Source organism: Dendrobates tinctorius, unplaced genomic scaffold (genome assembly GCF_039654945.1).
Source record: "Dendrobates tinctorius isolate UK_male_01 unplaced genomic scaffold, ASM3965494v1 ptg000070l, whole genome shotgun sequence".
Taxonomy (NCBI): domain Eukaryota; kingdom Metazoa; phylum Chordata; class Amphibia; order Anura; family Dendrobatidae; genus Dendrobates; species Dendrobates tinctorius.
This window is the reverse complement of record NW_027361738.1, coordinates 81,634,963-81,657,128: the sequence shown is the minus strand read 5'-3', so window position 1 is coordinate 81,657,128 and position 22,166 is coordinate 81,634,963. Positions and strand designations below refer to the sequence as shown.

At 45.1% G+C, this 22,166-nt stretch overlaps 1 protein-coding gene across 3 annotated transcripts; it reads left to right on the top strand.

The window, feature by feature from the left end:
* Window positions 1-3,530: 3,530 nt before the first annotated feature.
* Window positions 3,531-20,656, top strand: LOC141095960 (microtubule-associated serine/threonine-protein kinase 3-like). 3 transcript variants are annotated; one of them, XM_073582301.1, is made up of 16 exons: window positions 3,531-3,694; window positions 7,212-7,279; window positions 9,526-9,611; window positions 10,986-11,194; window positions 13,296-13,434; window positions 13,519-13,651; window positions 13,822-13,987; window positions 14,100-14,198; window positions 14,414-14,536; window positions 14,687-14,787; window positions 14,891-14,982; window positions 15,364-15,440; window positions 18,315-18,407; window positions 19,545-19,625; window positions 19,894-19,986; window positions 20,212-20,656. In XM_073582301.1, exons 4-16 carry the CDS (start codon window positions 11,032-11,034, stop codon window positions 20,298-20,300), a joined length of 1,449 nt encoding a protein of 482 aa, XP_073438402.1. In that variant the 5' UTR covers window positions 3,531-3,694; window positions 7,212-7,279; window positions 9,526-9,611; window positions 10,986-11,031; the 3' UTR covers window positions 20,301-20,656. The 3 variants fall into 3 exon arrangements, with proteins under 3 accessions (XP_073438402.1, XP_073438401.1, XP_073438400.1); XM_073582300.1 differs by lacking the exon at window positions 3,531-3,694 and adding an exon at window positions 3,796-3,913 and having other exon boundaries at window positions 15,367-15,440; XM_073582299.1 differs by lacking the exon at window positions 3,531-3,694 and adding an exon at window positions 3,796-3,913.
* Window positions 20,657-22,166: the final 1,510 nt, after the last annotated feature.

Genomic DNA, 22,166 nt, shown 5'->3' with positions numbered 1-22,166 from the left:
AACTATGGGAGACAAACTGAGAAAAAAAAATCCAGAAAATCACATTGTCTGTTTTTTTTTTCATTTTATTTGCATATTATGGTGGAAAATAAGTATTTGGTCAGAAACAAGCAATCAAGATTTCTGGCTCTCACAGACCTGTAAACTTCTTCTTTAAGAGTCTCCTCTTTCCTCCACTCATTACCTGTAGTAATGGCACCTGTTTAAACTTGTTATCAGTATAAAAAGACACCTGTGCACACCCTCAAACAGTCTGACTCCAAACTCCACTATGGTGAAGACCAAAGAGCTGTCAAAGGACACCAGAAACAAAGGCTGCACCAGGCTGGGAAGACTGAATCTGCAATAGCCAACCAGCTTGGAGTGAAGAAATCAACTGTGGGAGCAATAATTAGAAAATGGAAGACATACAAGACCACTGATAATCTCCCTCGATCTGGTGCTCCACGCAAAATCCCACCCCGTGGGGTCAGAATGATCACAAGAACGGTGAGCAAAAATCCCAGAACCACGCGGGGGGACCTAGTGAATGAACTGCAGAGAGCTGGGACCAATGTAACAAGGCCTACCATAAGTAACACACTACGCCACCATGGACTCAGATCCTGCAGTGCCAGACGTGTCCCACTGCTTAAGCCTGTACATGTCCGGGCCCGTCTGAAGTTTGCTAGAGAGCATTTGGATGATCCAGAGGAGTTTTGGGAGAATGTCCTATGGTCTGATGAAACCAAACTGGAACTGTTTGGTAGAAACACAACTTGTCGTGTTTGGAGGAAAAAGAATACTGAGTTGCATCCATCAAACACCATACCTACTGTAAAGCATGGTGGTGGAAACATCATGCTTTGGGGCTGTTTCTCTGCAAAGGGGCCAGGACGACTGATCCGGGTACATGAAAGAATGAATGGGGCCATGTATCGTGAGATTTTGAGTGCAAACCTCCTTCCATCAGCAAGGGCATTGAAGATGAAACGTGGCTGGGTCTTTCAACATGACAATGATCCAAAGCACACCGCCAGGGCAACGAAGGAGTGGCTTCATAAGAAGCATTTCAAGGTCCTGGAGTGGCCTAGCCAGTCTCCAGATCTCAACCCTATAGAAAACCTTTGGAGGGAGTTGAAAGTCCGTGTTGCCAAGCGAAAAGCCAAAAACATCACTGCTCTAGAGGAGATCTGCATGGAGGAATGGGCCAACATACCAACAACAGTGTGTGGCAACCTTGTGAAGACTTACAGAAAACGTTTGACCTCTGTCATTGCCAACAAAGGATATATCACAAAGTATTGAGATGAAATTTTGTTTCTGACCAAATACTTATTTTCCACCATAATATGCAAATAAAATGAAAAAAAAAACAGACAATGTGATTTTCTGGATTTTTTTTTCTCAGTTTGTCTCCCATAGTTGAGGTCTACCTATGATGTAAATTACAGACGCCTCTCATCTTTTTAAGTGGTGGAACTTGCACTATTGCTGACTGACTAAATACTTTTTTGCCCCACTGTATGATTAACTGTAATGGTATTTATTGTATGGACTTATTTATTAATTTACTATGTAACCAAAAAATAAACATCACGGCCACTTTTTATGCCAATTCTATTAGTCTAGTGTATTTATTTGAATGAATGGGCTTTATGCGGCCATGGCCATAATAACATGGAGACATAATTCATTTTATGGTTTTCCACTTTTAGAATTACTAGGCAGCATCTATTTGTACAGAGCCTCCCATGAAGAATCTATCCCAAGATTCCATGATGACATCACACATGATGTTGGCTATTATGACATCACTCATGATATCGCCCATTATGACATCACTCATGATATCGCCCATTATGACATCACTCATGATATCGCCCATTATGACATCACTCATGATATCGCCCATTATGACATCACTCATGATATCGCCCATTATGACATCACTCATGATATCGCCCATTATGACATCACACATGATGTTGGCTATTGTGACATCACTCACAATGTCGGTATTATGACATCACGGCTCACGGAATCTACGTAAGCAATGCACACAGTGTCACGGGTGCCATTTTATGGTTCTATAGCTAGTGGACTGTGCGCACTTGCACTTACTCGCTATGACTGACAATCTTCTGGATAAACTTCAGGTAGACGCACTATGGCAGATTTTTATCAACAATCGCCCTGACACTGCGCTTCTACCACCCGATGGCGTCCTCAGCTTCACTCACCGGCTGGTGATGGGGCTGGTAAATGACTGCCTGACCAAACACTACGAAGGTCACCTAACCTCAGAGTATCTGAGAGATTTACCTCAGAACATCAGGACATCACTACAGCAGGTAAGTGGCAGACGCTCCGCACAAATCTTCTCCATAATAATCGATAATAATGGCGGGATAGAAGTTTCTTCTTTGCTCCAATATAAAACACGACGAATCCCCAGATATGGAGTCATTGTACCTGCAGAGGAGCAAATGTCACATAAAATGGCCGCTTCCTTTGTGCCCTTTCTCCTCTCAAGATTTTCATTTCTATTTCTTTTCTTTTTTTATAGGCTGAAATAAGATTTCAAAATGGCGATTTGTCTTTTATTAAGGAACTCGCCCAAAAAGTCCTGTCTGTACTGGAACGTCCGGCCCGCTCATCGGAACGCCTGGTAAGGAGCCGTCTTCTTCTCTATTACACGTCCTTGTTTTCTCATCTTCTCCAGATCACCAGTCAGAGATCAGAAGATCTGGTGTTAGATCTTACAGGCCTCCCTGTCAGCTCCTGGCAGGCACAGCATATTTATGGCCGCTAGTCTCTGCTTCTCCTGCACCTATGATGGCAGTCTGTATTCTGTAGTCACAGCTCGGTGGCGGGACGTCTGTATTTCTGCCTCTGTCTAGCTCCATTATCTTCCTGATTGTAAATGCTGCAGCTGAGATAATGGCCGATATTACAGAAATGTCTCATACAAGTCTCTTATACAGTATATTCATCTGGACTTGTGGAGAGGAGCTGAAGTGTAAAGCAATTCCCCCTAATACTCTAATGAATGAAGTAACCATGATATAACGAGCGCAGGTAACACGACTCTGGGATCACGGTGCAGAGAAGTCGCAGTTTACACTGAACATTTGATTTTTCAATCTTAATTGACCTAAATGAGAGAATGAGGAAAGTTCTCACATGGCGCATTATCTGTACAGTTACAATTGCTGCATCTGTAAATGCAGGTTTAGTGCTTCCTGATTTACCGATTTGGTGATTTAGCGAAATCTTCTACATATTAAATCTATATATTATTACTATTAGGAAACAGCAGAAGGCGACACCGAAGATGGGCAAAATCTACACCCGGGAAAGATCCCTGACCCTAATACGAGTCAGCGGGAACTGACCAGCGATCAGATCACAGGTAAGCCGATCACCTGACCACTCGGGGCGTGGAAGGAAGCGTCTGAGTGCAGTGACACGCCCAGTGGCGGATTATAATGAGGTCAATTTGGGCAGTTGCCCCGGGCCCAGTGGGGTTAAGGGGCCCACAGCCCAGGCCAGTAAATTGCCACATTATAATCCGCCACCGTGCAGGGCCGGATTAAAGGCAGGGCAGGCGGGGCTTCAGCCCCGGGGCCCCCACCACAAGAGCTTCTAAGGGGGCCCCCACCACATTCCTGCTGGCTGCTGCAATGGCACTCCATCTTCTCCCCACCTAAAAGTGAGTGACCATGGGGGCGGCATTATGTGCTCTGCTACCAGCAGCATCTACAAGTAGCGTGCAAAGGCTTGTGATGAGATCACAGGAGGTAAGGTGTCAGGGTCCCCGATCATGTGACCCCTGTCTCCTCCCCTCCTGTGACCTCATCACAGGTCCTGTGCGCACAGCACAGAGCACTGAGAGCAGCCATGTATGTGGAGTGTGGCTCTGCGGGTGGAGGTCAGTGCTGGAGGCTCCATTATTCTCTATGTGGAGTGCGGGTGGAGGTCGGTGCTGGAAGCTCCATTATTCTCTATGTGGAGTGTGGGTGGAGGTCGGTGCTGGAGGCTCCATTATTCTCTATGTGGAGTGTGGGTGGAGGTCGGTGCTGGAGGCTCCATTATTCTCTATGTGGAGTGTGGCTCTGCGGGTGGAGGTCGGTGCTGGAGGCCCCATTATTCTCTATGTGGAGTGCGGCTCTGCGGGTGGAGGTCGGTGCTGGAGGCTCCATTATTCTCTATGTGGAGTGCGGGTGGAGGTCGGTGCCGGAGGCTCCATTATTCTCTATGTGGAGTGCGGCTCTGCGGGTGGAGGTCGGTGCCGGAGGCTCCATTATTCTCTATGTGGAGTGCGGCTCTGCGGGTGGAGGTCGGTGCTGGAGGCTCCATTATTCTCTATGTGGAGTGCGGCTCTGCGGGTGGAGGTCGGTGCTGGAGGCTCCATTATTCTCTATGTGGAGTGCGGGTGGAGGTCGGTGCCGGAGGCTCCATTATTCTCTATGTGGAGTGCGGCTCTGCGGGTGGAGGTCGGTGCTGGAGGCTCCATTATTCTCTATGTGGAGTGTGGGTGGAGGTCGGTGCTGGAGGCTCCATTATTCTCTATGTGGAGTGTGGGTGGAGGTCGGTGCTAGAGGCTCCATTATTCTCTATGTGGAGTGTGGCTCTGCGGGTGGAGGTCGGTGCTGGAGGCTCCATTATTCTCTATGTGGAGTGTGGCTCTGCGGGTGGAGGTCGGTGCCGGAGGCTCCATTATTCTCTATGTGGAGTGTGGCTCTGCGGGTGGAGGTCGGTGCTGGAGGCCCCATTATTCTCTATGTGGAGTGCGGCTCTGCGGGTGGAGGTCGGTGCCGGAGGCTCCATTATTCTCTATGTGGAGTGTGGCTCTGCGGGTGGAGGTCGGTGCTGGAGGCTCCATTATTCTCTATGTGGAGTGTGGCTCTGCGGATGGAGGTCGGTGCCGGAGGCTCCATTATTCTCTATGTGGAGTGCGGCTCTGCGGGTGGAGGTCGGTGCTGGAGGCTCCATTATTCTCTATGTGGAGTGCGGCTCTGCGGGTGGAGGTCGGTGCTGGAGGCTCCATTATTCTCTATGTGGAGTGCGGCTCTGCGGGTGGAGGTCGGTGCTGGAGGCCCCATTATTCTCTATGTGGAGTGCGGCTCTGCGGGTGGAGGTCAGTGCTGGAGGCCCCATTATTCTCTATGTGGAGTGCGGGTGGAGGTCGGTGCTGGAGGCTCCATTATTCTCTATGTGGAGTGCGGGTGGAGGTCGGTGCCGGAGGCTCCATTATTCTCTATGTGGAGTGTGGCTCTGCGGGTGGAGGTCGGTGCTGGAGGCTCCATTATTCTCTATGTGGAGTGTGGCTCTGCGGGTGGAGGTCGGTGCTGGAGGCCCCATTATTCTCTATGTGTAGTGCGGCTCTGCGGGTGGAGGTCGGTGCTGGAGGCCCCATTATTCTCTATGTGGAGTGTGGCTCTGCGGGTGGAGGTAGGTGCTGGAGGCTCCATTATTCTCTATGTGTAGTGCGACTCTGCGGGTGGAGGTCGGTGCTGGAGGCCCCATTATTCTCTATGTGGAGTGTGGCTCTGCGGGTGGAGGTCGGTGCTGGAGGCTCCATTATTCTCTATGTGGAGTGCGACTCTGCGGGTGGAGGTCGGTGCTGGAGGCTCCATTATTCTCTATGTGGAGTGTGGCTCTGCGGGTGGAGGTCGGTGCTGGAGGCCCCATTATTCTCTATGTGGAGTGCGGCTCTGCGGGTGGAGGTCTGTGCCGGAGGTTCCATTATTCTCTATGTGGAGTGCGGCTCTGCGGGTGGAGGTCGGTGCTGGAGGCTCCATTATTCTCTATGTGGAGTGCGGCTCTGCGGGTGGAGGTCAGTGCTGGAGGCCCCATTATTCTCTATGTGGAGTGCGGGTGGAGGTCGGTGCTGGAGGCTCCATTATTCTCTATGTGGAGTGCGGGTGGAGGTCGGTGCCGGAGGCTCCATTATTCTCTATGTGGAGTGCGGCTCTGCGGGTGGAGGTCGGTGCTGGAGGCCCCATTATTTTCTATGTGGAGTGCGGCTCTGCGGGTGGAGGTCGGTGCTGGAGGCTCCATTATTTTCTATGTGGAGTGCGGCTCTGCGGGTGGAGGTCGGTGCTGGAGGCTCCATTATTCTCTATGTGGAGTGGGGCTCTGCGGGTGGAGGTCGGTGCTGGAGGCTCCATTATTCTCTGTGGAGTGCGGCTCTGCGGGTGGAGGTCGGTGCTGGAGGCCCCATTATTCTCTATGTGGAGTGGGGCTCTGCGGGTGGAGGTCGGTGCTGGAGGCCCCATTATTCTCTATGTGGAGTGGGGCTCTGCGGGTGGAGGTCGGTGCTGGAGGCTCCATTATTCTCTATGTGGAGTGTGGCTCTGCGGGTGGAGGTCGGTGCTGGAGGCCCCATTATTCTCTATGTGGAGTGGGGCTCTGCGGGTGGAGGTCGGTGCTGGAGGCCCCATTATTCTCTATGTGGAGTGCGGCTCTGCGGGTGGAGGTCGGTGCTGGAGGCTCCATTATTCTCTATGTGGAGTGCGGCTCTGCGGGTGGAGGTCGGTGCTGGAGGCTCCATTATTCTCTATGTGGAGTGTGGCTCTGCGGGTGGAGGTCGGTGCTGGAGGCTCCATTATTCTCTATGTGGAGTGCGGCTCTGCGGGTGGAGGTCGGTGCTGTAGGCTCCATTATTCTCTATGTGGAGTGGGGCTCTGCGGGTGGAGGTCGGTGCTGGAGGCTCCATTATTCTCTATGTGGAGTGCGGCTCTGTGGGTGGAGGTCGGTGCTGGAGGCTCCATTATTCTCTATGTGGAGTGTGGCTCTGCGGGTGGAGGTCGGTGCTGGAGGCCCCATTATTCTCTATGTGGAGTGCGGCTCTGCGGGTGGAGGTCGGTGCTGGAGGCCCCATTATTCTCTATGTAGAGTGTGGCTCTACGATTCGTGACCCCCGTCACGTGACGAGGGGGGCCTACAGAGTCTGAACTGCCCCGGGCCCTGGCTACCCTTAATCCACCCCTGGACACGCCCCTAGTGCACTTACAAGCTAATATGCATATGGCTTCTCTGCTTGAGCGCTCTCTTTTCCCAGTACTCACATGTACAGCGAGGGCGATGACTTCCTCATATTTAGAATCCCCATATCATTCATAATAATCCCATTTACAGACGCCCCGCCATTTCTCTGTTATATTGCTGCATTGTGTATGCAGGATTGATGTTTAATACATTTTATTTCTTCATCACTATTTTAGATCCAACTGTGCTGTCGATTCCTGAGAGTGGAATCTATGAGATCCCGGAGATCCAAGAACCTGACACTGTGAGTATCATAGAGGGGGGATGTCTGTATATCACCAGATCATGGGGTGTGAATGACGCATCCAGTATTATCCCCCATATAACCATGGGACATCTCTATTCTAAAAGTAGATGACACTATTGTGTTAGATAATAGTACTTATTGTAAATGGAATCTGGCACCAGGTTTCTGCTACCCATCTGAGAGCAGCATGATGTAGGGGAAGAAACCCTGATTCCAGCGATGTCACCTCCTTTGCTGGGTGAAGCAGTTGTGATAAAATCATACTTTTCTCTGCTGCAGATCTAGCAGAGCTCTGAATGCTGAGCTATGTATAACCCCACCCACACCATTGGCTGGCCACTGTCTGTGTACAGTACACTGTGAGTAGGCAGAAATCCACTAATCAGTGGTGGGTGCAGGGTTACATAGAGCAATAGGACTACATGGCACAAGACTATTCCCACCTTTTCCGACAAGCCTACAACCTGCAGTGATCCTCAGTCTACTGAACCGCCACACGACCTGCTCTACCCTCTCCTAGTATATCCTCACCCATCCCCTGTAGACTGTGAGCCCTCACGGGCAGAATCCTCTCTCCTTCTGTACTTGTGTGTGCCTTGTATTGCTCATGTTTATTTTATTTGTCTATGTACGCTCCTTTTTTGAAATGTAAAGCGCCATGGAATAAATGGTGCTACAAAAATGAATAATAATATAGTGATAATCTCTTACTGATTAAACACTAATTTTAATAAGACGACACAGCCTAGTAAGTGACACATCGCTGGAATCAGGATTTCAGCCCCTACATCATGCTGTTCTTAGATTACATATAAAAAAACTGCTGACAGATTCCCTTTAAGTTTTCATCTGTGATCTCCCATGTTATTCAGCACTGTACAATGATTCTGGTCTATGGAGGATCCCCCTTAACCCCTTAACGACCTATGATGTTCTTTGCCCGTGGCCTCCCCCATCTTTTCCAGCACATGACAGCTCATCTGATTACCTGTCATGTGCTCCTAACAGCCGTGGGTGGAATCGCGATCCACCCGGGGCTGTTAACATGTCAAATGCCGCTGTCAAACTCAGACAGTGGCATATTTAAATGGCTGCTCCGGAAACATGTCTTAGCTCTGCCCATTGGCACCCGTGTCACATGACCGCGGGTCGCCGATGGGTTTGCATGACAATCCGAGGTCTGCAGGAGAACCCCTTTGGTTGTCATTGCTGAACTGCTATTGTTGCCGCACGGTGGTCAACGCACATAGCAGATGAGCATATTTGCTTTGTGTAACACAAGCGATCGGATGATCGCAGCTTCTATTCTCTCATGGAGACTATTGTAAAAAGTAGAAAAAAAGTTTTAATTTTTTTGGTTTTTTAAATATAAATGTTCAAATTATCTCCCTTTTGCCCCATTCAAAACAATTTTAAAAAATACACCTATTCGATATCGCTGCGTTCGGAAACACCCGATCTAGCAGAGTATAAGAAGAAGTAATCCGATCTGAAGATGGCGTAGCAAGAAAAAAAAATCAAAATGCCAGAATTACACTTTTTAAGTCGTTGCAACATTGCAATAAAATGCAATAATGGGCGATCAAAACATTGCATCTATCCAACAATGGTATCAATAAAAATGTCGGCTCGGCACTCAAAATAAAAGCCTGCACCCAGCCCCAGATCACGAAAAATGGAGATGTTACGGGTCTCAAACGGCATCATTTTTTTTTTTTCAAAACTTTGGATGTTTTTTCTTTTTTACGATTTAAATAAAAAAGAACCAATACATGTTTGGTATCTACGAACTTGTAACGACCTGGAGAATCATAATGGCAGGTCAAGTTTTAGCATTTAGTGAACGTTTGTGGAATAGCACTTTTCTGCAGTTTCACTGCACTTAGAATTTTTATTCCGTTTTTCAGTACAGGTTATGGTAAAACCAATGGTGACGTTCAAAGGTACAATTTGTCTTGCAAAAACAACAAGCCCTCACATGGCCATATTGACCGAAAAATAACTAAGTTATGGCTCTGGGGAGAAGGGGAGCACTAAACGGAAACGCAAGAACGGAAATAGCCCTGGTTGTTAAGGGGTTAAATGACATCCGTGTCTGCGGAGCGTTCTGCTTGTATCGTCCCCTACATTCAATCTTTGTAAATCAGCTGGGACATAATATTAGAGGAAGACGTGTTTGTATCTGGAGCTTTTTTTCTTGCAGCTATTTTATCTGAATATCATTTCTTATTTTTTTTTTATAGGGAGAGATCGAATCATTGATCCCAGCGAGAAAACCGCGTATAAGCGACTTTGAAACATCCAAACTGATTGGCACTGGAGCTTTTGGGTGAGATTTCTGCTTGTATAATCCACATTTCTCAGGTGTCCCTATGACAACACTTCTGCCTCTGTGCTCTGCCATTCAGTGTTATCATAGGGAAATGATTGGAGCCCACATCACTGTTCACATCTAATGCTCACTATTCAGCTCAGTTGTATACAGTGCAGCATACTGACCTATAACAGGCTACACTGTAAGGACCTGTGCACACATTGCAGAATTGTCGCTTTTTTTGTGTTTTTTTTGTTACAAAACCTGAGGGATTTCATGATGCCAGAAAAGTGAATGAGATTCCTGAAGTCTCATGCACATGATGCTTATCTTTCCATTTAAATCTGCAGCATGTCTATTCTTTCAGCATTTTTTCTGCAGATTTCACCCATAATAATGAGTGGGGGAAAATCTACAACCAAAACGCATGTTTAAAAAAACTTATCAAAAACGAGACAAAAATGCACCCATTTTGCGCATCGTTTTTCATGCTTAGAAATGCAGATATGGAGTGAAAATTTCTGCTGCAAATACTTAGTGTGGGCACATACCTTTAAGAAAAGGGATTAAAATAATATAGTATATTCCATTCACTTGTCCTAGACCCCCATCTGTTCTTATTTTGCCAACTCCTCCAGAGCTTCCTCCTCAGCGGACTTTGGTTTTTAGGGGCTCCATTACGGAGCTCATAAGAGTAATTGGCTACACATGGTCACATGAGGATTGACATAATATCAACCATGACCACGTGAGTCCAATCGCTGACCTTAGCACGAGAAGGGGGCGCCAAAACAACCAAAGACTGGCACGGTGGATGGAGAACTGCAGTGATGAACAGGTAGGAGCCTCGGACAGGTGAGTAGAATGTGTGCCCTTATTTAACTACTTCCATCCCCTCCATTTATTATGCCTAAGGCCGGGATCACACATGCGGCACTCAGATCGGAGCGTGCGTCCGCATAGCAATACATGCTCCGTTCCTGAGTGCCGGCGGCAGTGCCGGGTATTAGCATGCGAGACTCGTCCGAGTTTCTCTCATGTGTGATCCCGGCCTTAGGGTATGGAAGGAGGTGAATAAACTTCTTACATCAATTGATGGAATTTCAATTTAGACTGAATTTTACTTGGACAGAATCATATCTTCTGGTCAATTCTAGACAATCTGCCCAAGAAGATTCTCTCCTCTCTAATGTGACATGTGTGAGGGCTCCAGCAGACATGGCATTGTGCAGATCTTCATAGTTGATCTATGTAGTGCTATTTTCCCAGAAATGTATCTCCAGTGACGGCCGGACTTCAAGAAATTAGTACAGAAGATCATACAATGACTTCTATAGATGGACTGTTAATAATGATTGACTATAAACCATGGATTGTCTTTTTCTCCAGGTCTGTCCACTTAGCGCGCCATAAAGACTTGCGCCAGGTCTTTGCAATGAAGACGATAGCCAAGCAGAACCTGAATAATCCAAAAAGAGTGAAATTGACTTTTCTAGAGAGGGACATCTTAACATTCGCTGACTGTCCCTTTGTGGCCTCCATGCTCTGCTCCTTTCCAACTAAATCTCACCTCTGTATGGTCATGGAGTATGTGGAAGGTAGGACATGTGCATTATATTATAGTCAATCCATGCTTGCTTACATTTTATCACCCCTCATAAAATTAGGATTTGTCCTGGTGGTTGGTTACATCACCACAGAGCATTTTCTGTAGGACATATATTAATCAGATGCCCGGAAATTCATTGATTTGTGTGCAGGGTTACTATAGGGCCCATGAGTCACAGGAGGCTTGGTGCAACTTGGCATTGGGCCACATCACTCCTCCTATCACCACAATTTCAGCTTAGCCCCATCCTCAGAATGCGAATACAGCTGAAGAGAATGGCGCCTCAGGAAGCCGAAAGCCCCCCGATCCACCATTCAGCCCGTGGTTGTGAGACTGTGGTCTGAGACTCCGTACACTGCAGGTGCAAAGTAGTCACAGCATCCCGCCTGTAGTGTGGAGTCTCAGCACTCACACTGTACTGACCAGAGCAGCATGCCGTGGGAATGGGGTGAGGTGATTAGTGCTTTTTTTAAAGTTAGCATTTGTAAGAGCCATAATACTGAATGGGTGGGTGTGGGGGACATAGTACTGTGTCAGAGGCTATGGGAGCCTGCTAATGCCCCGATATTGATTTCCCGGCTGTGAATGCCACTATACTGAGTGCAGTCTTCATACTGGTGTGCCGTGGGGGAGTCATTATTCTGTGTGGGAGTTCTCATTTTGTGTTAGGGTCCAAATTATGTGTGAGGGGCTATCATACTGAGTGGAGACATGTGGGGCCATTATGTGAGTGTCTGTGTGGGGCGTTATACCGAGTATAGGCACTGTGGGCAACATTAGACTTAGTGGGGGCATCATACTGACACTGATAGTATAATGGTGCCTAAGTGGGGGAATGATACTGACACTGATAGGCACTGTGGGCACCATTATACTAAGTGGGGGCATCATACTGACACTGATAGGTACTGTGGGCACCATTATACTAAGTGGGGGCATCATACTGACACTGATAGTATAATGGTGCCTAAGTGGGGGCATGATACTGACACTGATAGGCACTGTGGGCACCATTATACTAAGTGGGGGCATGATACTGACACTGATAGGCACTGTGGGCACCATTATACTAAGTGGGGGCATCATACTGACACTGATAGGCACTGTGGGCACCATTATACTAAGTGGGGGCATCATACTGACACTGATAGGCACTGTGGGCACCATTATACTAAGTGAGGGCATCATACTGACACTGTATATTTGGGGGATACTCTAGGAAGGAGGATTCACTGTGGGGGTACCAAACTCAGTGTTTGTGGGTGGAGGCATCATACTTTGAAATGGCCATAAAAAGTGTATTGCTGCCGAGTACACTAAGGGGCTTCGATAGATAGATATTAATTTTTCTCTGGGGCCCTGTGATTTTTATGTACGCCACTGTCTGTGTGATCTCCACTGTACGTCCACACTGAGAATGCCAGTATCTTCAGCTGTAGACAAGATGTGATATCACTTTATGTTATTAGTTACATGGACCATATTTCACCACTGCTTTAGTCTAATATGTCTAATATTATGTGCACTATTCATTATATCTGTATATAGTCTCTTCTGCCAAATATCTCTGCTCACTTCTCATTATACATCATGGTGATCTGCTTTAGGTTGGTTTCACACTAGCGTATTTGCTCGCAGCGCACGGCGCCGCTAAGCCCCACCCCCTGCGGTCATCTCCTCCTATTATCGCACATCGCTGCATGCGATCTGCGCACCCTATCTTTAGCATAGGGTGCGCAGACCATACGCTGGCCGTGTGCTAGTAGGATTTTGCGTGCGCTGCGCCCTTTTGACGGTGCGCCGATGTGCGCCGAACGCACCATGTTGCATTTTGGTGCACTCGGCGTACCGTCAAAAGGGCGCAACGCACGCAAAATCCTGCTAGCGCACGGCCAGTGCACGATCTGCGCACCCTATGCTAAAGATAGGGTCCGCAGATCACATGCAGAGATGTGTGATAGTAGGAGGAGATGACAGGAGGGGGGGTGGCAGGGGGCGGGGCTTACTGGCGCCGTGCGCTGCGAGCAAATACACTAGTGTGAATCTAGCCTTAGAAACCCCTCACCGGTCATATTTCCTTTTTTCTACAGGTGGAGACTGTCAGACTCTATTAAACACCATGGGTCGTTTACCTGTCCCCTTGGCCCGCTTGTACTTTGCAGAAGCGGTTGTTGCTGTAGAATACTTGCACAGTTATGGGGTGGTGCACAGAGACCTGAAGCCAGAGAAGTAAGTGCCTCCTGTAGTATAATAAAGGAAGTTATCATTTATTATCATATAGTCTCCAAGGTTAAAACCATCTTTCTTTCACAGCCTCCTGATAACATCTTCTGGACACATTAAAGTTACCGATTTTGGTCTTTCAAAAGTTGGTGTCATGATGCCAAGAAACAACATCTACAAGCAATCAGCAGAGGAAATCAGCAGAGAGTTCCGGGACCATGAGGTCGGCATCACTTACAGAAACGCAGCTTGTTCTTTACTAATCTCATCACACTGTTGTTTCTTCTCTGCATTCTTCATTTGTAGAGAACTTTTCCACTGATATTTTATCTTCTGTCATTGTGTTTTTTTTATGGTGAGAACTTGTCATAATAATGGTATGTTGGATTCCAGGTCTGCGGCACCCGATATTTTATGGCCCCAGAGGTCATCCTGAAAAAACACTATGGAAGACCTGTTGACTGGTGGTCAATGGGGATCATACTACATCAATTTCTTACGGGATTTGTACCATTTTCTGGGAAATCCCAAACTGAGATTTCTAGAAATATTGTTGATGGTAAGTGGAATAATCATTTGATTTGATTGGTTACATTATTTTACTTATTTCCTCTGCTTTATATTACAGTCCAATAAAGATGTTTTGTTTTCTGTAATTTTCTCTATAACAGAAGACTTACATTGGGATTGTGATCCCGTTCCTCCCTTTGATGCTCGGTGCCTCATCACAGGACTGCTCAAAAAAAATCCTGAACATAGACTTGGGACAGGTAACAATTCGCTTATTACACATAGGACATATCGCTCATGTCCATGAGAATCAGCACTTCTCTATCAGCTAATCCATTTCTAATTCTTCATATGACGTTCAGTAATTTTCCTTCATGTTTGCTCAGAAATTTTATTAGTTCATATTAAGTTAAACAGTTCAGATATGGAACAGTCTCTGACAATATCTGCAACACTTTTGTTTTGTCTTTTCCAGCAGGAGCATTTGAGATCAAGTGTCATCCTTTCCTGAAAGACTTAGACTTTAACAACCTTTTAAGTCAGAAGCCTGAGTACGTTCCTCAGCTTGCATCAAACGTGGGCACAAGCTTCTCTGCCAGTAAGTAGAAGGAGACATCATCTAGACTAAGCAGCTGTTTGTCTTGTCTGCCATAGCTTGAGACAATTGGTTGCCATTAATATTACAGATAAATGGTGATTGTGTTTTACTAATAACCTCTAATAATACTTCATTACCTATGTCTTGTAGATCACTCTGATATATGCAAACATCTGGTCTCAGAGGATGAGGAGGACAATGAGAGCTCTAACTTCCCAAATTTTACATCTTCTTCTGAATGGCTTTCTAAAGTAAGTATGAGAGCAATAGATCCACAAATGTAAAAAAAAAAACCTCTAAAAGTAAAAAAATATATATTTCATAATTTCATATCTTCTTGTTGATTGCATTTAGCTCTGTACCAATGCTAACAGGAGGATGAACAAGGAGAATACCAAGTCCCCTCCAGAGTGTACCCCAGCATCTGGCACATACATCTCAGAAAGGTGAGTAGATTATAGGGTCATTACTTGGAGCTCCAGGCTGATATATGGGCACAACCCCAAATACTTTATATCACATAAATACCATAATATCAAATACAGCATCCATTGACCCATGATTAGCAGTCATTGTACTTTTAGCTTCAGAAATTGCTGATGGTAACATCCCATAATTGCAGCCAGTCATGAACTTTTAGTGCTGCCCACACTTTAGGAAAGATGTACAACTACATGCCAGCCATTCTTTGTATTTATTTTTTCGCTGTATTTTCCGCACTATATCTCTCATATGTCCTAATAGGCTTTCTAGTTGGTGTTAATCTAGTGAGACAACCACTTTTATCCTGTATTTACTTGTGATTTACATGTTTTTCTTTTTCCAAGCAGGCAGAAAGAATCTTTTCCTGTATCTATTAGAGACAATGCTATTACCAGTTTGCCACCCCTGTCCACATTGTCAGGTATGTTCATGTCCACAGCACAACAAATGAGAATGTTGACTTCAAGTCTCAAATATTTCCACATGGTTTTTCTGTTATTTGCCTCCTATGCTGTCCATGTTTCATGGATCCCAATTATGTTGCCCATAGGCCCATACATTTCGCTAATTTTGTATAGTTTTCTCAGATTACCAGATCATTCATGTGGAGCAGATGTTACCTGCCACTGATGGGATTGTCATATGTATGATGACTGACAATGATCACTGACTTCTGTATGATAAGATTCCTTTGCTGTTTGCGCACAGTAGTATTATGTAATAAGGCGTCCCTTTACTTACATTGCACCGATAAACAGTGATTTTGCTGCCAACAATGTCTGCATGGCTATATATTAAGTTTAAGGTGCTGATTAAAAATATTATTTTGGTTTTGCCAGATTAGCTCTGGTTTCTGAAATATTTAATAGTTAATGAATCACAATAGAATTCTGCCCTCAAAAAGTCGCTTTTATAGCATGGTAAGCCTACAAATTGAAATACAAAATAATTCTATAATATATTTCATTACCTAAGACGCTGTTAAAGAGTCAAAAGACCAACCAAAAGCTATTACATTTGGTATCACACACTAGTCGCATTGGGGGAAATCATTATTTTCATGGATGGATTCTTGTCACGCTGTGACAGTTTTCGGGAATGGAAGGGGGCCTCAAACTACTTGGAACTGGGACCTCAGCTATTCCTGTCCCAGGGGTAGGAATACAGGACAGGAATAAAAGAAAACAACATACATACAAACACTCACCAAAGGTAATTAGGTATATAGGGAAGGATAGGAATGTAGCATCCAAATGGAAATAAATAAAGAAAGCATATAGCCAAAAACCGCACACAACAATCTCCTATTCAGCACAGCGTCTCCAAGGAGCTAGGAAGCAAAGCTTTCACTAGCAAGACAGAAGGTCTGGCTAGGTTTTATAGGGAGAACTAATGACCAGATCAGAAGAAGCTGAAAATGGAGCTGCAAGTTTCTGACCAGTGGAGAAAGGTCCATTAACCTCTTCAGCACCAAAGGAAGCAAAATTCATTTAATATGGGACACAAACACAGGATAAATGGAAGATCTGCGATTCACAATACATGGTGATCTTCTAACCCCCAATATCTCAGGAGTACGTGACACACTTGTGACATTTATCTGAAAAACTCAAACAATTCAGCAAAAGTAATGTTGATCAATGGACCTTCAGGAGGGGGACACATGGCATTACCCTATTTGTTATATATCTCCCGCTCCTGAAGGGGTCAAATGGTGGGAAAAAAATCTTTCCATTTTTGCCATGATACATACTCACAAGTGTTTTGCAGGTGGTTGGCTAGCAAACCTGGCCAGTCAGGGGACTGTAGCAGGGGAAAGGTTAGGTTTCCTTCCCTGTGAACGGTCCCTGATTGGTGTGTGTATTAGTAAATAAATAATGAGAGGGGGATAAAATAAGGGAAGCGCCAAGGGTTCGTGACCGACCTCTGGCTGTTTCCTAGCAGAAGTCCTGCCCCACCCTTCATTTTGTCACAGCCTTAGAATTAGTCATTCAGGTATCTGAATAGACAGGAAGTTGGGATAAAACGGCCTTGAGCCTTTTGGCCAAGTTGCGGTAATTGGTTAAAGTTTTTGACTATAAGGCTGGAGTCACATACAACATATAAAAATACGGTCCGTTTTATATGGCCAAGAATCGCAGAAATGTTCCCTGAACAGTGATCCGTATGTCATCCGTGTGCAATGTGAGTATGCGATTTTCTCGCGTGTGACATCTGTATGTCAAGATTTTCTCGCCGGCTTGCAAAATGAACATATAATGGATCCATGGGCTCAAATACAGGTGAAAACATATATACAGTCTATAGTCAGTGAGATATATATATTTTTATTTATATATTTATATTTCATACAGAGGTAAATAGCAGAATAGGTGATAATTCATTTGTCGGCTTCTGGAAAATCATTACAGAACCCGACAGGATATGACACAAGGTTTACATACAGTAAACCATTGCATTTCCCTTAGATTTATATATGTCCCTCACTAATATTGTTGTTTTTTATCAGGTAATTTTTTTTTGAACATTTTCAAAAATTAAAAAAAACACACAATTACATACAGGATAATTCCCAAACAAAGTATTACATAAACACATTAGAGCCCCATACAGTTCCCTCCCATCTCACCCCACTAATAATGTTATTAGTGTGTGTGTGTAAAATGTTGGAGCTGTAGGTGTTAAATTCACGGAAAAAACTTGAGTGGGCTTCCGCCCAATTTTCTCCGCCAGAGAGGGCAAGCCAGTGGACTGAGGGCAGAAATTATCAGCCTAGAGAGGAACCATTGTTTTTGGGCCCCCCTGGCTAAAAAAAAAAATCTGCCCCCAGTCACCCCAGAAAAGGCGCATCTGTAAGATGCGCCAATTCCGGCACTTACCTGCTCTCTTCCCATTGCCGTGTAGTGGTAGCATATGGGGTAATAAGGGGTTAATGTCACTTTGATATTGTAAGGAGTCAGCGCAGCCTCAGTGACTACCGCTGACACCACTTAGGCTGCGCTGACGTGTCCGTATTTCTCTCTAGTGTGACTCCGGCCTAATAATTTACAAAATTCTTTGGTGGACAATTTTTATCACCTAAGTCAATGTGTCATAGCTGTATTTTCTGTGCTGTATAGGTATTGGGAGTAAGTTATGTAATGCCGTGAGATTTTTGAATTCAGCATCCTATAAAAAAAACATTGGCACCTGACAATTTTTTTTTGTAGACTTGTGTTCCAAGCAAATACAAAGCAGATCCTAAATGAATATTCTGTTACTAAGGTTTTTTTTTTTTTTTCCTTTTTCTGAAAAGAAAATGAAACTCACGAGGAAAGAAACTCTTCAATATATTTAAGTGCAGAGCAACAAAACTCAGAAAATGACGAAACCGGGGAAAAGAGACAAGGTAGGTGTGAAAATCAGCTCTACGTTGTGTGATATCAGGCAGTGAGAATAATTCATGTGGAGCTGATGACATCTGTCAGTGATGGGATATGCATCATGGCTGACAATGATCCCTGACCTCTGTATAAGAAGATTCCTCTGCCTTTTGGCCACAGTGACCGCACAATAGTATCATTAGGGTGTGTGCTCAGGTAGCTTTTTTTGGTGTTTTCAAGTCGTTTTTTTACGCACGGAAGTGCCTCGAAAATGAAAAAAACCCGCATCCCATGCAATCCTATGGGATTCCGCAATGCTGTGCTAATACTGCGGATTTTTCCACTGCGGAATTGCATAGCGCAAAAAATCTGCAGCATGCTCATTCGTTTTGCGGAATCGTGGCAATTCCGCACCCATAGGATTGCATTGAAAAGCTCACTTTCCGCAAGTGGCTATGCCCACCATGCATAAAGTGAGCGTTTCATGTGCGGATGGTACACAGGGTCTGGAGGAGAGGAGACTGTCCTCCAGGCCATGGGTACCATATCCCTGTTAAAAAAAAGAATTAAAATAAAAAATAGTGATATACTCACCTTCTGATGGCCCCCGGAGTTCTTCCAGCCTCTCACCACGCTCCCGGCATCTTCCGGTCCCAGTGATGTTTTGCACGAATCACCTGAGATGACATCGCACTCTCGCGAGCGTGACGTCATCTCAGGTCCTTCGCGCAAAGCATTACTGGGACCGGAAGATGCCGGGAGCGCTGCAGAGCAGATCAGGAGCCGTCGGAAGGTGAGAATAGCATTAATTTTTTTTATTATTTTTAACATCCTATCTTTTACTATTGATGCTGCAGAGGCAGCATCAACATTAAAAAGTTGGTCACACTTGTCAAGCGCTATGCTTGACAAGTGTCACCTACCTGTCAATCACATTTCCAAGCGATGCTTGAAATCGTTTGGAAAACGTTTGTTTTCCGCAGGAAAAATGCATGCGAATTCGCATGTTTTTTTACCCACGGCGGGAGTTGCGGAAATGCTGCGGACATTTCCGCAACGTGTGCACATACCCTCAATAAGTCGCCGCTTTACTTACATTATAGATACAAAGCAGATTCTAATAGAATATATTGTTACTAAGAGGTTTTTTACTTTCTCATCAGATCTTCCTGCTCATGAGGAAAGGAAATCTTCGATATATTTAAGTATAGAACAAAACTCAGAAAAGAGGGAAAAGAAGCAAGGTAAGTGTGAGGATCAGCTCCATGTTGTGTGATGTCAGTGAGAATAATTCATGTGGAGCAGATGACATCTGTCAGTGATGGGATATGTATGATGGTTGACAATGATCCCTGACCTCTGTATGATAAGATTCCTCTGACGTCCGGCACTGTAACTGCGCAATAGTATCATGTAATATGGAGTCCCATCACTTACATTATAGATACAAAGCAAATCCTATAAGAATATATTGTTACTGAGTTTTTTTTTTTTGTTTGTTTTTCTTATCAGAATTTCCAGCTCAGGAAAAAAGAAAATCTGAAAAAAATCTGAGTATAGACCAACAGGACTCAAAAAGTGAAGAAAAGAAGGGAAAGAAACTATGTAAGTGTGAGAATCAGCTCCATGTTGTGTGATGTCAGTCAGTGAGAATAATTCATGTGGAGATGACATCTGTCAGTGATGGGATTGTCACATGTATGATGGCTGACAACGATCTCTGACCTCAGTGTGATAATATTCCTCTGCCGTCTGGCCACAGTGACCGCACAGTAGTATCATGTAATATGGAACCCGTAACTTACATTATATTTACTTCTCTTCTCATAGGTTCCTACCTTCACTGGATCTTATCATCCTGCTTATCCATGGTTGCTCGCGCATTTGTATGTTGTCACTGTTGCCGCAGCACCATCTAAAAAACGAAACCTCCATATCTAGTGCCCTGAAGTACAGCAGATGCACCCCGTATTTCCTGACTGTCACTGCATCCGCTAACCTGCTCACACCACTATCACTGCTGGACCTGTATAGAAGGAGCTTCACCATCTACCTGTGGCCTTCTGACTGTTACATCTTTACCTGGACATGTTTTGCCTCTGTCCCCAGGTTCCGCGGTATTCATACTGCCCACCTGACTTGACTTTTATTGACCACCTGGTATCTGACCCCGGCTGGCTTCCTGACTACGATTTCATCTATTGATAATGTTCCTGGTTTTGTTATCCCTTAACCTTCTATCCTATTATTAATAAAAAAATAATTATAACTAAAAGCCGTTACTGTTGCTCTGATTCTGTTTCATCTTGAACGCACAACTAATCTAATTGTAAGTCACCAATTGCTCTTCTGGTCACTAAATACATTTGTCATTATCCTGAATGCAGCAGTCAGGCTCATATTTCTGTCCAGCAGCTACACCGATGCCTCCACTCAGTACCAGTCATTGCACTCTCCCACAAAGCTCTCCACAGTGTTGTTCTGTCCTATAACTCCTCCCATTTGTCAGTCTACTACCAGATCTACACTCCAATGAGCTAAGACTAGCATCCTCCATAATCAGGACAACCCACTCACACATCCATGACTTTTTCTATGCTGTACCAGGTCTCAGGAGCGCACTACTTCAGACAATCAGGTTCATTCCCAATGTCTATGGATATGAGTGTGCACTAAAAACCGATCATTTTTGGCAGGACTTTTAAGTTATCTCATTAATCTAAGTTTTATCCATTGCACTCAGCAGCACTTAATATCTGTACATATGCAGATATTGGCTGGTGACCTGTTTGTGCAGTCTTAACTCCTTGTTAGCTTCAGTGATATGAACCTAGATAAATGCTCCAGCACCCAAAGTGCTGAGAGGGGTTAATCGGCCATACTTACTGCTAGTGTAGTGAGGGTCAAGGCCATAGTCATGGCCGAGGTCAGCGTAGTATCTGTGCCCTGGCCGTCCCACCACATGAAAATAGTGTCCATTGCTCAGCATACCTGTGGCTTCTCCTTCTGCGCCGTCAGGGTCTCTCCTTTGTTGCTGAAGGCCTCCTTGATACGGTTTCACAAGAGCTGAGACACAGTCTGTTACAACTTGCAACTGAACAACTTTACTGGCTTCAGAACACAGCACATACATTTCTGTTACAGCATCAACTTCACATTTCAAGCAGTATGTACGGTTCGGCCAGGACTGTAGTCATGGCCAAGGACACCTGGGCATTGGTGTCATGGCCTCCCCTCACAGGAAAATAATGTTCACTAGTCAGCATACTTGTGTCTTCAGGTCCGTCTCCTTCAGGATCTTCCCTATGCCGCAGGGGCCCTCTCCAGGCGGATTTGCATTAACTGAGACACAGTCTGTTAGGGTTGGCGGAACGCACCAAATAAAATATAATAATAAGGTGCATTCGCTACTCGGGGTCCACCGTGCAGAAATGTAAAACTGCAGCTAATGTGAACAATGGCGGAGCGGAGCTGCGAGCAAGCACCGTAAACATGCAGAATTAAACGTCACTTGGTGTGAATTGAGTGCAAAGTACCTGACTCTTAATAAACCCGTCCGTTACACCATGATGAAAGGGTGAACAGAAAAAGCACAAATGCCAAAAGAATGAAATAAAATAATTTTATTGAATACACAATAGAAAATAAAATAAAAAAAATAGCAAATAGTGTAAATATAGCAACATCTATAGTGGGACATGCAAGGCTAATCACCCCTTTAACCACAATAATATGGAAAACGGTAGAGACAATAAAATTCTAACAGCAGATCAAAATAATGTTAC

Excerpts from the sequence above, each read along its gene's own strand:
- LOC141095960 (XM_073582299.1), top strand. The coding sequence starts at position 3,883 with ATGTATGTGGAGTGTGGCTCTGCGGGTGGAG. Across the intron at positions 13,435-13,518 it reads AGAGACCTGAAGCCAGAGAA|CCTCCTGATAACATCTTCTG; the intron begins GTAAGTGCCTCC and ends TTTCTTTCACAG. Across the intron at positions 13,652-13,821 it reads GAGAGTTCCGGGACCATGAG|GTCTGCGGCACCCGATATTT; the intron begins GTCGGCATCACT and ends GTTGGATTCCAG.